Source organism: Podarcis muralis, chromosome Z (assembly GCF_964188315.1).
Source record: "Podarcis muralis chromosome Z, rPodMur119.hap1.1, whole genome shotgun sequence".
NCBI classification, from domain to species: domain Eukaryota; kingdom Metazoa; phylum Chordata; class Lepidosauria; order Squamata; family Lacertidae; genus Podarcis; species Podarcis muralis.
In genome coordinates, this window is record NC_135673.1 from 14,797,020 (window position 1) to 14,811,914 (window position 14,895).

The 14,895-nt window shown below is 44.8% G+C and overlaps 1 protein-coding gene and 1 long non-coding RNA gene across 2 annotated transcripts in view; both read right to left on the bottom strand.

Annotated features, from left to right (window-relative positions):
• Positions 1-14,895, bottom strand: part of LOC144326143 (uncharacterized) — a 231,860-nt gene that overhangs the window by 199,573 nt on the left and 17,392 nt on the right. The gene's annotated exons all lie outside the window — the stretch shown is intronic.
• CEL (carboxyl ester lipase) lies at positions 165-14,852 on the bottom strand. Its single transcript, XM_028714821.2, has 11 exons — positions 14,004-14,852; positions 13,199-13,349; positions 11,431-11,553; positions 9,577-9,774; positions 8,722-8,852; positions 7,425-7,532; positions 6,385-6,502; positions 5,037-5,223; positions 4,200-4,403; positions 1,355-1,552; positions 165-457 (listed from the first exon to the last, which is right to left on the bottom strand). The coding sequence occupies exons 3-11, from the start codon at positions 11,516-11,518 to the stop codon at positions 262-264; spliced, it is 1,428 nt and encodes a 475-aa protein (XP_028570654.1). The 5' UTR covers positions 11,519-11,553; positions 13,199-13,349; positions 14,004-14,852; the 3' UTR covers positions 165-261.

Genomic DNA, 14,895 nt, shown 5'->3' on the forward strand with positions numbered 1-14,895 from the left:
TACAAGCATGGATTAACTCTTGGAGAGAGCAAGAAGATCTACTGGGGCTGTTGTCATGGCTAGAATTCTAAAGGTGAGACACAATCCTTGGAAGTTTGTAAGCAGAGGTTGGATGAATGGTCTATGAATAAGGGCAAAGAACAAATAAACTCACAATCTCTGCAAAGAGTTAAGTTTTATTTATTTATTCATTCTGAATCTGCGTTGGTTGGTTTGTTTTGGTTCTTGGACAAATGGAAGTGACCGGTTCCCAAGTAGTTTCTACTTCTCATCCAAGGTGACGGGTGCGTCTGGCAGGCTCCTGTAGGCGACAGTCCAGAAATTCACGAAAGGAGCTCTCAGGCCTTGCTTCGCTGACTCGTAGTTGATGTCCTTGTTGATCTCCAGGTAGTAGCCATGCTGAGTATCATAAGGCACCCACCCAATGGGGACTTCAGATTCCCCTTTGTTGGGGTCACTAGGAGAGGGTGAAGAATACAAACACACACTCAGTGGAAGGTTTGTGACTGGCACAGTACCAGCTTAAGTAATATAAGTCGCTAAGCATCTCATAAGATGAGGCAGGGAGGGCTATAACTCAGCGGTAGAGTCTTGCATGCAGAAGGTTCCTGGTTCAAACCTCAATGGCATCTCTGCTGATAATCAGTATATAGACAATACTGAACTAAATGGCCCAAAACTATGATAATGGTATAAGGCAGCTTCCTGTGTTTCAAATTTAGAACAGAGGCAGCCAACATGGTGTAGTTGTTGAAGTACAACTTCCATCAGCCCCGGCCATGGTTGGCCAGTGGTGAGGGAGGATGGGAGTGGTATCTTGAGGGCACCATATTGACTATCCTTGATTCAGACAAACAGGGACAAAGGTGTCAGAAGTATGGGAAATGGTCCTTATGCAGAGAAGGCTGAAGGGACTAGGTCTGTTCAGCCTGGATAAAAGGAGACATGGGACATGATACCACTAAGAACCCAAGAGCCTGACTGCTGCATCAGAGCAAAAAGGGCCCAACATCCTGCTTTCACTGTGTCCATTGCAGGTGTCTCAATGGGAAGCCTACAAGCAGCCCCTTTCCAGTTGCTCCGCATCATCTGTTATTGAGAGGAAGACTGTTCTTTTTTCTGCCACCTGAGGATAGAACCAGTTTAAATGGGCTTGTTACAGGAGGAGATATTTGGGTTGAAGATAGAAACCGCTCAGCAATGAGGTCAGTTGCATAGAGTGGTCTGACCTCAGCAATTTTCAGGTGGTTTGCAGCGGGGAGAAATAATAGGGTTTTAAAAGCTGGACAGGACTACGTCTCGTGTTTAGGGGTTTGGGAGAAGGACATTGGCAACAAAGTTGAGCAGGCCTTACCCTGTTCTGGCAAAGTTTGTCCAGTAAGCTATCATGTCCTTAGAAACCTTTCTGTGCTGAGCTCTGTAGCCCAAAGGAGTGGCAAAAGGTTTCCCAAAGACATACTGAAGGTCATCAGCATGGTCTGCACCAACCCAGCTGGGATAGACAGGCATCCGCGAATCCTGGGAAAACAGGTAGCTGTAAGTCTTGGCACTCCTAAAATGAGGGGTAGAGAGAGAGAGAAAGAGAGAAAGGCATGGTGAGTAAGGAAAGAAACAGCAAAATTCACTGGGACTCAAACTCCTCTCCCAACATACTTACTGGACATATTTTTAAAATTTTTTTAGCTTTCTATATTTTATATTATATTTATTTGTGTAAGCTGCCTTGAGTCCCAGTCTGGATAAAAGGCAGGATATAAATAAATATAATATAAATAATAAGTCTTGCCCATTACTTTAAGTGGGTCTCCTCCAAGTAGGACTAGTATCCAACGCAATCTTCTTCGGTTTTGTAGTCAGTGTTAATTCTGCTCAGGATTAACCCACTGAAATTAATATCCATGACTAACTTATGTCCATTAATTAAAACGGGTCTACTCATTAGGAGGACTGACACCCTTAATATTCATGTTGCTCAATGGACGTCAAAATTAAAATACACAATAAAATAGTCCCATTAAAAACATTAAAATATCAGCACTTGTGGTTAACATGTTTAAACAGCATAGCAATTAAAACAGGAGACTTGGGGTCAAGAAATTAAGGGGAATGCAAAGAGGCACATCTTGAAAAGATGGCAGAACAGCAGTGCAGATGGTGCCTCTTGTAGATCAGCAGGGACAGCGGTCCATAACACTAGTGCCACCAAAGGAAAAGGTCATCTCTGCCTTACCACAAACTAATAATAATTGGCCCTTGAAAAACTAATGTTATTAATTTATTTCTTATGCTGCAACCATCTCACTGAGTTGCCCCAGCCACTCTGGGCAGCTTCCAACAAAAACACAGAGAGAAAGGAGAAAAAAGCTTCCTGAAACAGGGCTGCCTAATAATAATAATAATAATAATAATAATAATAATAATAATAATAATAATAATAATTTATTATTTGTACCCCGCCCATCTGGCTGGGTTTCCCCAGCCACTCTGGGCGGCTTCCAACAAAGATAAAAAATACACTAAAATGTCACATATTAAAAACTTCCCTGAACAGGGCAGGTAGTTGTTTATCGCTTTGACATCTGATGAGAGGGCGTTCCACAGGACGGGCACCACTACCGAGAAGGCCCTCTGTCTGGTTCCCTGTAACTTGGCCTCTCGCAGTGATGGAACCGCCAGAAGGCCCTCGGAGCTAGACCTCAGTGTCCGGGCAGAACGATGGGGGTGGAGACGCTCCTTCAGATATACTGGACCAAGGCCGTTTAGGGCTTTAAAGGTCAGCACCAACACTTTGAATTGTGCTCGGAAACTTACTGGGAGCCAATGTAGGTCTTTCAAGACCGGTGTTATATGGTCTCGGCGGCCGCTCCCAGTCACCAGTCTAGCTGCCGCATTCTGGATTAGTTGTAGTTTCCGGGTCACCTTCAAAGGTAGCCCCACGTAGAGCGCATTGCAGTAGTCCAAGCGGGAGATAACCAGAGCATGCACCACTCTGGCGAGACAGTCTGCAGGCAGATAGGGTCTCAGCCTACGTACCAGATGGAGCTTTTGTCTATGAAAAGTTCTATGAAAAGCATATGTCTATGAAAAGTTATACAGCTGTTTTAACTCTTTGACATCTGCAGGGAGAGTGTTCCATGGGATGGGCGCCAATGCTGATAAAAAATATATATGCCTGGTTCCCTGTCACTTCACTTTTTGCAGTGAATGAACTGCCAGAAGACTCTTGGAGCTGGACCTCAGTGTCCAGGGTGAACAATGGGGGTGGAGGGTTTCATTTGTTGATCTTAATACCCTTTCCGGGAAATGAAGAGGAAGTCTGCCTTTCAGAAAACTGAAGTTGTTATGCCACCCAGAAAAAGTGGTTTACATAAAGCAATGTAAAATACTCTTCAGAAAACAAAACTTTGTTTCTACAGTGTAAGTTGGTTTGAGGCACTGTAGTGGGAGGAAAAGCAACAAATAAATATAATAAATAAATACTGATCATAGAAGTGTAGAATTGGAAGGGGCCTTGAGGATCATCTAGTCCAACCCCCTGCAATGCAGGAATATGCAGCTGGTCCATACAGGGATCAAACCTGCAAGCTTGGTGTTATCAGCACCATGTTCTAACCAACTGAGCTAAAGAAACAAGCTGACATAAGAAAATGTTAATCCAGATATAGGTAAAAATATATGTATTAAAATTACATGTCTGCCTAAACAAAAAAAGTTTTGAGCAGGCATTGAAAACCGTAATGTGAATGGGTCTGCCTAATATCAATAGGCAGGGAGTTCCAGTGAGTAGGTGCTGCCACACTAAAGGATCAATTCCATGCAAGTGCAGAAGAACCCCCCTTAAAAGGAGGACACAGGATGGTAATACAGTGGTACCTTGGTTTAAGAACAGCTTAGTTTATGAAAACCTGGATTAAGAAGCTGCAAACCCAGAAGTAGGTGTTTTGGTTTGTGAACTTTGCCTTGGAATAAGAACATGTTTCACTTCCTGTTGAGTGTGTTCCATTTGTAAATTGAGTCCCCCGCTGCTATGGGAAAGCATGCCTTGGTTTAAGAACGCTTTGGTTTAAGAACGTACTTCCAGAACAGATTAAGATTGTATAGCAAGGTACCACTGTAAGCAGAGATACTGACTGACCAGCAAGTCTCTCTCTCTCTGAAACCCTAGCTACCAACTCATTCCACCCGCCAGAAACACTCACTTGGCATTTTGGTAATGGAGACTAAGTGTCTGCTGGGTAGGCACCAGAAATATGTAGTCTGTCTCCAGGTCTATCACAGATCTTTTCATGACTTCCTGGTTTGTGTGGTCAGTCCACACCTGGGTATAGAGGGAGAAGGTTTCATTGGCTCCTTCCACCCCCTTCTCCACAGTCAGGCCCTGAGCCACACGGTACATGTCATCCCTGCAGAGAGGAACAAAAGCATCAAGCAGCACATCAGGCAAGTTTGTTCTGGATCCTGGTAGGATGCAGTTAAACCCTTAAAAAAACCTTTTATCTATTAATTACAGTGACTAGCAAAACAGAAACTTTCAAATTCTTATAGCAAAATGTTTGAGCTTCCACCTTCATCAACTGTTCTCAGAACTGTTGAGAGCAGCTTCCAAGGTGGGAGTCCTAGAGTTTTGAGGGTGGACTGCTCAGGGGGGCTTCATCTGCTGAAGCTGAGAAATGGTTGGCACAATCCTCCAGGTGTTTGGGTGCCCCTCCAAAAGTTCTCCCTTTTTGCTATTGTTGGATCTATTCCAACATAAAACCTGTCCAATAGGTTGCGGTTTTCAGCATTAAAGGGTTCAGCAACAAATTGATTCACTCTTTCTGGTCAAAATCACCAATTTGTGGTTTCTAAAACATGTGTGTATCAGTAGTTTTATCTACATACAGGATATGACCACCCCCCATTTTTTGCATTCAGTGATATAACTTAGGAAATTAGGAGCAAGGGTGTTCCCCATCTCTGTCTTATGCCACAGGACAAGGCTGTCCTCTCCTCCACCCACAGATAATCAGGTTTTGCTCCCCCACCCCACCCCTTACGCTGTGATCTTCACTAGCGGGCGGTTGAGAGCAGGCATGTCAATTGAAGCAAAGAAGTGCCCATCCATGTTGTTCACCCCTGCGATGTAGTCAATGTCAGCGGCATTGGCAAAGAGATTTTCTGGGTTATCTGGGAGGAAATCTCCGTCAACCACTGGGGAGAAGGCAAGGTAATGGACGAGAGGATCTGCAGGGGGAGGAGAGAACCAATTGGACTGTTTAGGATAGGAAAGGGATGTCCTGTGTCCTGCAGGAGGGATGTCATACGCTATACTACAGCAAAGCTACTGAACTGCAAATTTCTAGTCCTTGTGATACACAGGCTATGGTGGTAAATAGAACATGATATATAGGTGACTGGGGTTACATTCCAGGGATCATGCCTGAAGTCAGAACAGAGTATAGTGAAAATACATTGGGTTTAACAGCGGGTGGGATTGCCAAGGCTATTTCTCCTGGACCCCCACCCTCACTTTCCACCACCCGTTAACTGAAAATAAATAAATAATGCCAAGCACATGAAGCCAGATGTGCACAAGTTAAATGTAAGTTAACTGTATATAACTATCAGAATACCCATTGAGGGAATCACTAGTTGGGAGAGAGCTGTTATGCTCAGATCCTGTTTGTGGGCTTCCTAGAAATGGCATCTAGGTTGGCCACTGTGAATTCTTCCAAGGGGCCTTGTTGTAAGAGCAAATCTTACACTTTGGGATGGGAATTAATACTCCTTCTTCCTTTTCTTATTTAATAGTAATTCCTATGTTGAGCATGATGGGTGACCTCCCAGATCCTCTCTACTTTTCAAATCCTATGTGCTATCTGTGCGGTTTTTTTGTGTGTGGTGCAGAACTGGCCTTGTTACAGGCGCCACATAACGTTCATTCCATATTTTTCAAAAATCAATCTTAAAACATGGCGGGGGGGGGGGGGACACCACACTATGGAACTCCCTGCCCATTGACAAGAGGCTGGCACCTTCGCTGTACCCTTTCCAGCACCTGCCAAAAACATTTTTGCTTTGACAAACCTATCCACAGAAACGTAGCGTGTTGGAATGTTTCTTAATCTGGTTTTTAGCTTATCATTAGTTTTAATTATTTGCTGAAGGCTTTTAACTGTTGCTTTTAACAGGGTTTATTTTTTAAGCATAATTTCATATATTTATTCTTTTCATAAACTGCTTTAAAAGTTTTGCGATATATAAAGATTTTACAAAATAAATAGCATTCATTTTTAAAAGACACTTCTGTTTAGCTTTCCGAAGTCTCTGGAGAGACTGTTGCTCCTCACAGTTTACAGGGACACCCATTCCCAGCCCCACCTCACCGCTTGAAGTCCAACTTACAGCGCAGATTAAGCACCTCTAGGTGGTAAGCAAGCGTCAGGGCCTTGGGGTCGGTGACCTTGAGGCAGTTTGCTAGCTTTGTGGTGTTGTCTGTTGGGCAGCCAACTTTCTGAGCTACCTGCAAGAAGAGTCAGAGGAGAAATTCAGGCAAGTTCACGTTCAAACGAGACCTCTTCCCAATGGGCATTTTCCGAAAACCATGTACAGTCATACCCCATGTTACGTTTGCTTCAGGTTGCATGTTTTCAGGTTGCGTCCCATGGTGACCCGGAAGTACCGGAAAGGGTTACTTCCGGGTTTCGCTGCTCGGGCATGCGCAGACACACAAAATGACGCCATAACACATGCGAATCGCGACCTGCGCATGCGCAGATGTGGGTTTCATTCTCCTCAGGTTGCGAACGGGGCTCCGGAACGGATCCCGTCCGCAACCAGAGGTACCACTGTACCTTGCGAGCCAAAGAACACAGCCTATCCCTTCAAAATCCATAATTCTTCCATACAACATGTAAAAAGTACTGTGCAAAGGTTTAACTGTTCTGTTAGTGACTCCTGCCCAACTGAAGATAGCACAACACTGGAGGCATCAGTCCCCTTTTACCATCCAAGCCTGGGGAAGTAAAGTATGGAATCAGGCACTATCTGAGAAAAAAACAAGAGCACAACAAGCAGGCCAGATGTGTTAAATCTAAAGATTATTTCTCAGTCACCTGGTACCTTTTCATTGAGTTCATCTTACGTTAGGAGAGCGAACATCTCCCTCCAGGTTCACAATGCCCATTATGGGGAGATACGATTCCCAAGGAGTTTTGTTCCCCTGGCATAGTTGTTTTGTACACTTGTGTCTGCTTTGTTATCAGTTCTCACCATCATAAAAAGTACTCCATTTTATCTATAATTTTTCAGAATTCAATGCATCATAATTTCTTGTTTTGTTATTGTCATGCTACATGGATGTGCTTTTTGTGTTACTCCGGAAAATTTTTTGAAAAATCATTTTGAAAAAAGAAAGAAAACTCTCCAATTTGACATTGCATTACCTTGGTAGCCCAGTAGAGGGGGTTCTTCTGAATGGCCCAAGAGCAGAGGCCGACTCCACTCTGGCTGATAGCCCGCTTGATCAATCCTTTGTTGTAAGGCGACAGCATCTACAGTGCAGGAGAAGGGACAGAAGACAGTCATAGGAGATCATAGGAAGTTGCTTTATACCGAGTCAAAAAACCGGTCTGTCGTGATGCTCGGCAGAAGAAGGACTTGATGATGATGATGATGATGATGATGATAATGATGATGATGATAATAATAATAATAATAATAATAATAATAATAATAATAATAATAATTAATTTATACCCCGCCTAGCTGACTGAGTTTCCCCAGCCACTCTGGGCAGCTTCCAATCAAGTGTTAAAAACAATACAGCATTAAATATTAAAAACTTCCCTAAACAGGGCTGCTTTCATATGTCTTTTAAAGAGAAGATAGCTGCTTATTTCCTTCACATCTGAAGGGAGGGCACTGATATCCAAGACAAAAAAAAAAAAATAAAACTCAGAAGGTGGTACTTGGTAAGAGGTCAGCATTCAGAAAATTTCGGCTTCTCTTTGGGGAGGGAAATCAAGCTTCTAGTCCTTATTTTGTTTAGGAAAATAGGAAGCCGCCATCTAGGGTTGCCATACAGTGGTACCTCGGGTTAAGAACTTAATTCGTTATAGAGGTCTGTTCTTAACCTGAAACTGTTCTTAACCTGAGGAAACACTTTAGCTAATGGGGCCTCCCGCTGCTGCCGTGCCACCAGAGCACGATTTCTGTTCTCATCCTGAAGCAAAGTTCTTAAGCCGAGGTACTATTTCTGGGTTAGCAGAGTCTGTAACCTGAAGCGTCTGTAATCTGAGGTACCACTGTATTTCAAAAAGTGAAAATCCGGAAACAAAAGTTGTTGAGCTTGTTTTGGCGAAGTTGTTGAACCTGGGGCATTCTGAATGCAAAGTATGTGCTCCACACCACTGAGCTTTGGCCCTTTCTCCTAAAAATATAATAGGATTCTAGTCCTCAAAGTTCTGAATAAAGGGATGCTCTATACCGCTGAGCTATTACAGCCCTTCCCCAAGCTGCCGTTTCACAACAGACCCTCTCCACCCGTCCCTTGCTCCTCCCAGCATTCCATCCCACTCCCTGACTGCCACTCATTCTTCCAGTAGCTCTTTCGCCACAATAACAAAACCACATATTGTGACTCAACTCCTGAACCAATCAAGAGCCCCACACCTAGGAAAAATTAAAATTAAATTGAATTAAACCCTTAACAAAATGAAATAGAAAGAAAGGGCCCCATACCTGTAAGGAGACACTGACGGCCCCAGCAGACTCTCCAAAGATTGTGATGTTGTCGGGGTCCCCTCCAAAGTTCTTTATGTTTCTCTTGACCCAGGCAATGGCCATGTGCTGGTCTTTGAGGCCATAGTTACCTAAAAGAAAAGAGCTGGAGTCATACACACATACACCCCTAGGAGGTAAGCCTGCAGGGCTGTTTTCAAGCAGAAAAGTGAGACATAAATATTTCAGTTAAATAAATACGCAGCTGGTCTGAGCCAGACCACTGTGAGGCCAGACCAGGAAAAGCAACTCAAAGAACCTTTAGCATTAAAAAACACCATAAGATTTTGTAGATTATATGTATTGTGTGTGATTTTCAGTTGTCAGGTACATATACACATGTAGGTGTAGATCAGGGATGGGAAACCAGCAGCCCTCCAGATGTTTTTGGGCTCCAACTCCCATCGGCCTCAGCCAGCAAGGCCACCAGTCAGGGATGATGGGATATGTAGTCCAGCAACATCTGGAAGGCTACAGATCCCCCTTCCCTGAATTAAGGAGGAACATTTCCTGCCACATGCAAGACATGGAAGAATGCCTCTGAAAAAGGCATTCCCTTATTAAATAATTGCTCTTCTTAGATCAGGGATGGCACTCCAGATGTTGTTAAGACTCCAACTCCCATCAGCCTCAGCCAGCATGGCCAGCGTTCAGAGGAATGATGGAGCTGCAGTTCAGCAGCATACGAAGAGTCACAGGTTCCCAAGCCCCCAATGCAAAGGTTGGAGGGAAACGGCAAAACAAACTTTAACTTATGCAAAATGACTGCAGCTGCAGGGGGTGGGGGAGAAATATCCCCCCAAAGAAAGGTCTTACCTGGAAGGCTAGCATCTCCTGTGCTGAGGAAACCCAGGGGTCCAAGGCGGTAGTTGAGCGTCACCACAATGACCTTTCCGCGGGTGGCAATCTCCTCCCCGTCGTAGAGGTAGTTGCTCAGGAAGTTGGGTCCCTGGCCGCCACCCCAGAGAAAGGCTCCCCCATAAATCCAGACCATCACCGGCAAGTTGGTGGACACTGAAGCAGAAAGGGAAAGGGATGAAGAAGCAGAGGCGTGAGCCAGCTGGAAGCCAGAACTCAAAGATCTCTGCCTAAATATCCATTGATGACTGATGGGGGCAACAACATTTAAACCAGGAGTGCCGGAGCAGTTTTTTTTTAGCTCAAGGGCCACATTCTTTTCTGGGTAACCTCCTGGGAGCCACATGCCAGTGGTGGGCATGGCTAAAGGCAAAAGTGGACAAAGCAACCAATGTAAATTTTACCTTTCATATGGCAGGACTAGTTTCTGCACACGCTCACACACTGTTCTCTCCCTAACCAGGAAACCAAGAGGCATTGTCAGAGGGTGCAAAGCAGGGTTGGTGAGGGGTATAACTGCAGAGTTTCCCCATGGCCAGAGAGAGGGAGGGGGCTGGAAGGCTGAGGTCCCCCTCACACCCCAGTTTAAAGGATACAATGCCTCTATGAGGATTCCCAAAGATGCCAAAGTCATACCTCGGGTTAAAGATGATTCGGGTTAAATCTTTTCAGGTTGCGTCCTGCAGCGACCCGGAAGTACCAGAAAGGGTTACTTCTGGGTTTTGCCGCTCACGCATGGGCAGAAGCAGCAAATTGCGACCCGCGCACATGCAGACATGCAGACGAGGGTTGCATTCTGCTCATGTTACGAATGGGGCTCCGGAACGGATCCCGTTCGCAACCAGAGGTACCACTGTACTGATTTTCGCGCGGCAAGAAATCACATGACCCCCCATCCACCCACCCCAGCTGTCATGCAAGCTGTTGTTGTCACCCAGTGCAATGAAAGTCAAAAACAATAGCTCTCCCTCCCACAAATTAACACATGCCACTGCACCGTGAGGAAAACGTCTGCACAAGACCCCATGCTCTGCCTCAGCTATCAGCCAAAGAGCATCGGAAGAGCCCTGCTGGATCAGACCAGTGGTCCACCTAGTCCAGCATCCTGCTCTCACCATGGCCAGCCAGCAAGTGGGATACCAGGAAGCAGGACCTGAGCCCAAGAGCCCCCTCCTCTCCTGTGGTTTCCAGAAACTGGTATTCAGAAACACTGCTGCCTCCAGCCATGGAAAGAGAGCGTAGCCATAACGGCTAGTAGCCATGAACAGCCTTCTCCTCTTTGCATTTTTCTAATCCCCTTTGAAAGCCATCTAGTTGGTGGCCATCACTACCTCCTGTGGGAGTGAGTTCCATAGTTTAACGCTGTGCTGCGTGAAGAAGGACTTTTCTCTACCCTGAATCTTCCAACATTCGGCTTTATTGGATGCTCATGAATTCTAGTGTTACAAGAGAAGTGTGTGTGTGTGTGTGTGTGTGGAATTGTCCACTTTCTCCATGCCAGGTGTAATTTTATAAACATCTGTCATGTCACTTCTCACTCACCTTTCCTCTAAACCAGTGTTTCCCAAACTTGGGTCTCCAGCTGCTTTTGGGCTACAATTCCCATCATCCCTGACCACTAGTCTTGCTAGCTAGGGATGATGGGAGTTGTAGTCCAGAAACAGCTGGAGACCCAACTTTGGGAAACACTGCTCTAAACTTAAAAGCCCCAAATGCTACAACCTTTTCCTCATAGGGGAGTGTTTGATCATTCTGGCTGCTCTTTTCTGAACCTTTTCCAACTCCACAATATCCTTTTTGATGGACACTGACCTTCTTTTTTCCCTTGGGGGACCCAGATGTTGAGATAAAGACAATCTTGGGTGCCACGCACATCTGTCTGGGTGAGTGTGGACTGCATGCAACGATTCTTATACTCCTTGGCCTGCAGGGTGCCTGAGAGAGAAATTGATGAACACACATACAGGACTGTCAGCCTGGCATCCAGAGGGAAGCTTGTTTTGTTTTATATTTTTAAATAGTTCTGGTTGAGCTACACACACACACACAAAAACACAAAATCACAGCACAGCAAAAGAAATATCAAAACAAAAGTGGGTGATTAACACAGAGAGAGGTAAAGCCAAAGGGCATATAGTGTTTGACACCCTGGCAATTATCACTTTAGGCAGCCTGTTGATGTAGTTGCTCTTAAGTCATAAGAACTTAACAACATGCATGGCGAGTTCAGTATGACAGCATCATACACAAATTTAACTTGCATGACTTCAAGGCGGGCTCGTTGAAATGGCACAAATTAAATCCAAGGAAGCATCTTGGGATTGCCTGGTGCAAAATTAATTTTCAAGTTCTCCTCTTCGCTCATGGGGGCAAGGCCTGACCAGTTCCTAGCTCTGGGAGACTTCCATGAGATCTTGTAGGGCCACCCAAGTTCCTGCAAAATCTCATGCAAGAGTTCCAGAGCTGGTGCAACTAATGGGCCTTGCCCACCTCCCCACAAGCAAAGCAGAGAGCTTAAAAAGCTCTTTTTAAGCTGGATAACCCAAGCAGACTCAGCACAAAAAAGAGGCTTTAAGCTCTCTGCCTTGCTTGTGAGAGATGCCTGCTCAGCACACCTGCTCCAGGAGGCCAGAAAGTTCTCTTTCTCTCTCTCCCCCCCCCCCCTGCGCCCACTTGCTAGCTGCAGGGTGGCTCCAAAGGTTTGGGTACATGTGGTTTTTGTGCATGGACAGAACTCTTGAAACCAGCACTAGTTGCAATTATATTGTTTATCCTCTGATCTAAAAGTCTTTATTAAGCCGGAGATTGTTATAACACCTCAATTAACAGAGCCGAATCTGTTTCCGGAACCAAACAAGATCTCAAAATTGCATGGAGTTTTTTTTAGCAACTTTTTAGTAGCAACTTTGGATAGTGACAACTTGAGCTTGGAAGACAACGGGACAGGTCTCTCTGGAAAAATGGGACGGCTATGTTTGGCAAATCGCCTCATTAGAAAAATTAACTCAGACCCTGAATGTGGCAAGAGCGAAGCACACACATATATGTGTGTTTTGAATTATTTTATAGAGGTCAAATTGATGACCCAAGTCCTTCTGCATTGCACCCCTTTCCTCATAGGGGATTCACTCCAGCTAGGCCATATGGTTAAGCAAAGCATAAAAACGAGTTTAGGAACATTGGAATCTTCCTTGCATTGCTTCAAGCCATTGGTTCATCTTGCTCAGTACTGTCTACACCAACTGGCAGCAACCCTCCAGGGTTTCAGGCAAGGAGTCTCTCCCAGCTGTACCTGTATATGTCACAGGCAACTGAACAGGTGAACTTTTGCATGCCAGCTCCAGTCGCTGTTTTCTCAATCTGAGCCCCCACCCCACTGTAATTATGGAAGTAACAACACAAGGACACCTTACACGGTTCTTGTGAGGATTCCTAATATAACGATGTGGAAACCATTTCCAGCATTTGGAATGTTCATAGGGGGCATTGTTAGTAGTTAAAAGTGCAGACATTGTAAAAAATAAAATACATTTTAAAAAAATGTTTAAAAAGTGCAGACATCCCCCCGCTCCCTCTTTACCTGGCCAGCCTGGGTGAGGCTGGGGGTCTTCAAGAGTCTTGGTAGGTGCAGCAAAAGGGATTCCTTTGAAGATGTCCACATAATCCCCGAAAAGGCCCAACTTTTTATTGATGCCTTCCACAAAACCTCCTTCCGTGTTCACGATGCCCAGCTAAACCAACAAAAAGGGAAGAAATGTATTTGAGTTTCATGTGCCATTACTTATATAGCCAAACCAACACACACAAACACAATTTTTAGTTGGGGCCGGCAGGAGGAAATGGAAATGGATAGTGGAAACCCTCTAAGATAGTCAAATGAGGACTAAGCATAGCAGGGAGAAACAGAAAATTATCTAAGTGGGGAGAATGGAATGGAATCGTTGGGAGTCTCAAACAGAGAATGCTCCATGCCACAACATTTTGTTGCAGGACCCACTTGTATAACTCTATAAGAACACTTTTTAAAAAATAAGCCCCTCTGATCCTATGGATTTAAGAGAATGGTTCTTTGGATCCTGATTCCTGATTAGCAGCAGCTTGGTCCCTTAAGCAAATATTTTGATGCCCATGCTTACCTTTGCTGCCCCCACTGCGCCCAGGCAGAGGGCAAGGCACATTACTTCCCAGCGACCCATGGTGTGCTCCAAATGGGACTTATTCAGTACAGGTAGGTCCCTTTATACCCCAAACCTGGCTCAACTTATCTCTGCATGGGAAAAGGGAGTGGCACTATCGTCATGGAAGGTTCTAGGGGGCTGCCAAACAGTTTGCTGTAAATTTCCAAGGTAAATGTGGGGTGACTGGGGGGTAACCTTGAGTCTTACCTTGACACAGGCTGAGTTCTGTCCCCATCCATTCAACAGCTGGCACTTCTCTCACATCCAAACCTTGCTGTGAGTTATAAAATGAGGAGGTGAGCACAGATGAAAAACTAGGATCAATCCCCACCTTTATGTTTCTCAGAAGGATTCAACTGAAAACAGAACTGAGGGAATTCCAACCTCAGTGTACCCTTTAAAGCAAACATTTAGAACATTCCAAATGTGATCCACACAAACCATTCTTAATGCATGGAAAGAGAAGGCAGGACTCCTAACTCCAGCACTGTCCCCTCTGGCAGCCCTCACCTCCCACCGACAATTTCACAACACTTCTTGACAATTTTATGTGGCCAGATGGAAAACAGAAGGTCTATACCAGTTATGTGACTTTTGTAACAGAAATACACCACTATCAGACCAAGAAATACGGACTAAATAAGGACACTTACAAACCCCTTGGCTGCTACTTCTCCAAATCTGCAATTTTTTTGCTAACCCAGTAAGCAAACTGTCACCACTAAGGCAGCCACAAGGCCAATGGCCCCATTTGAAAGACTTGTAATAGCCACAGAAGGACAAGACCCAGGTATAACATCCATAATCTATGGCATTCTATTCAGTGCATTGGTGGGTTCACTTGACCCTATTAAACATCAAAGGGAATGTGATTTCGGCTATGAATTTGACCCAGGTCAATGGAATAGACATTGGACAAAAAATCCCTTTAAGTCTATTTTGGCAAGCAGCAGAGAATTACCCTAAAACTCATATACAGGTGGTACCTAACACCCAGGAAGCTGGCAATGTTCCATCCTGCACCTCACCACTTCGCTAGAGGGGCTGCCCCACACTTGGTACATTGTCCATAGTCCACATGTGGTGGAAATGTACAAAA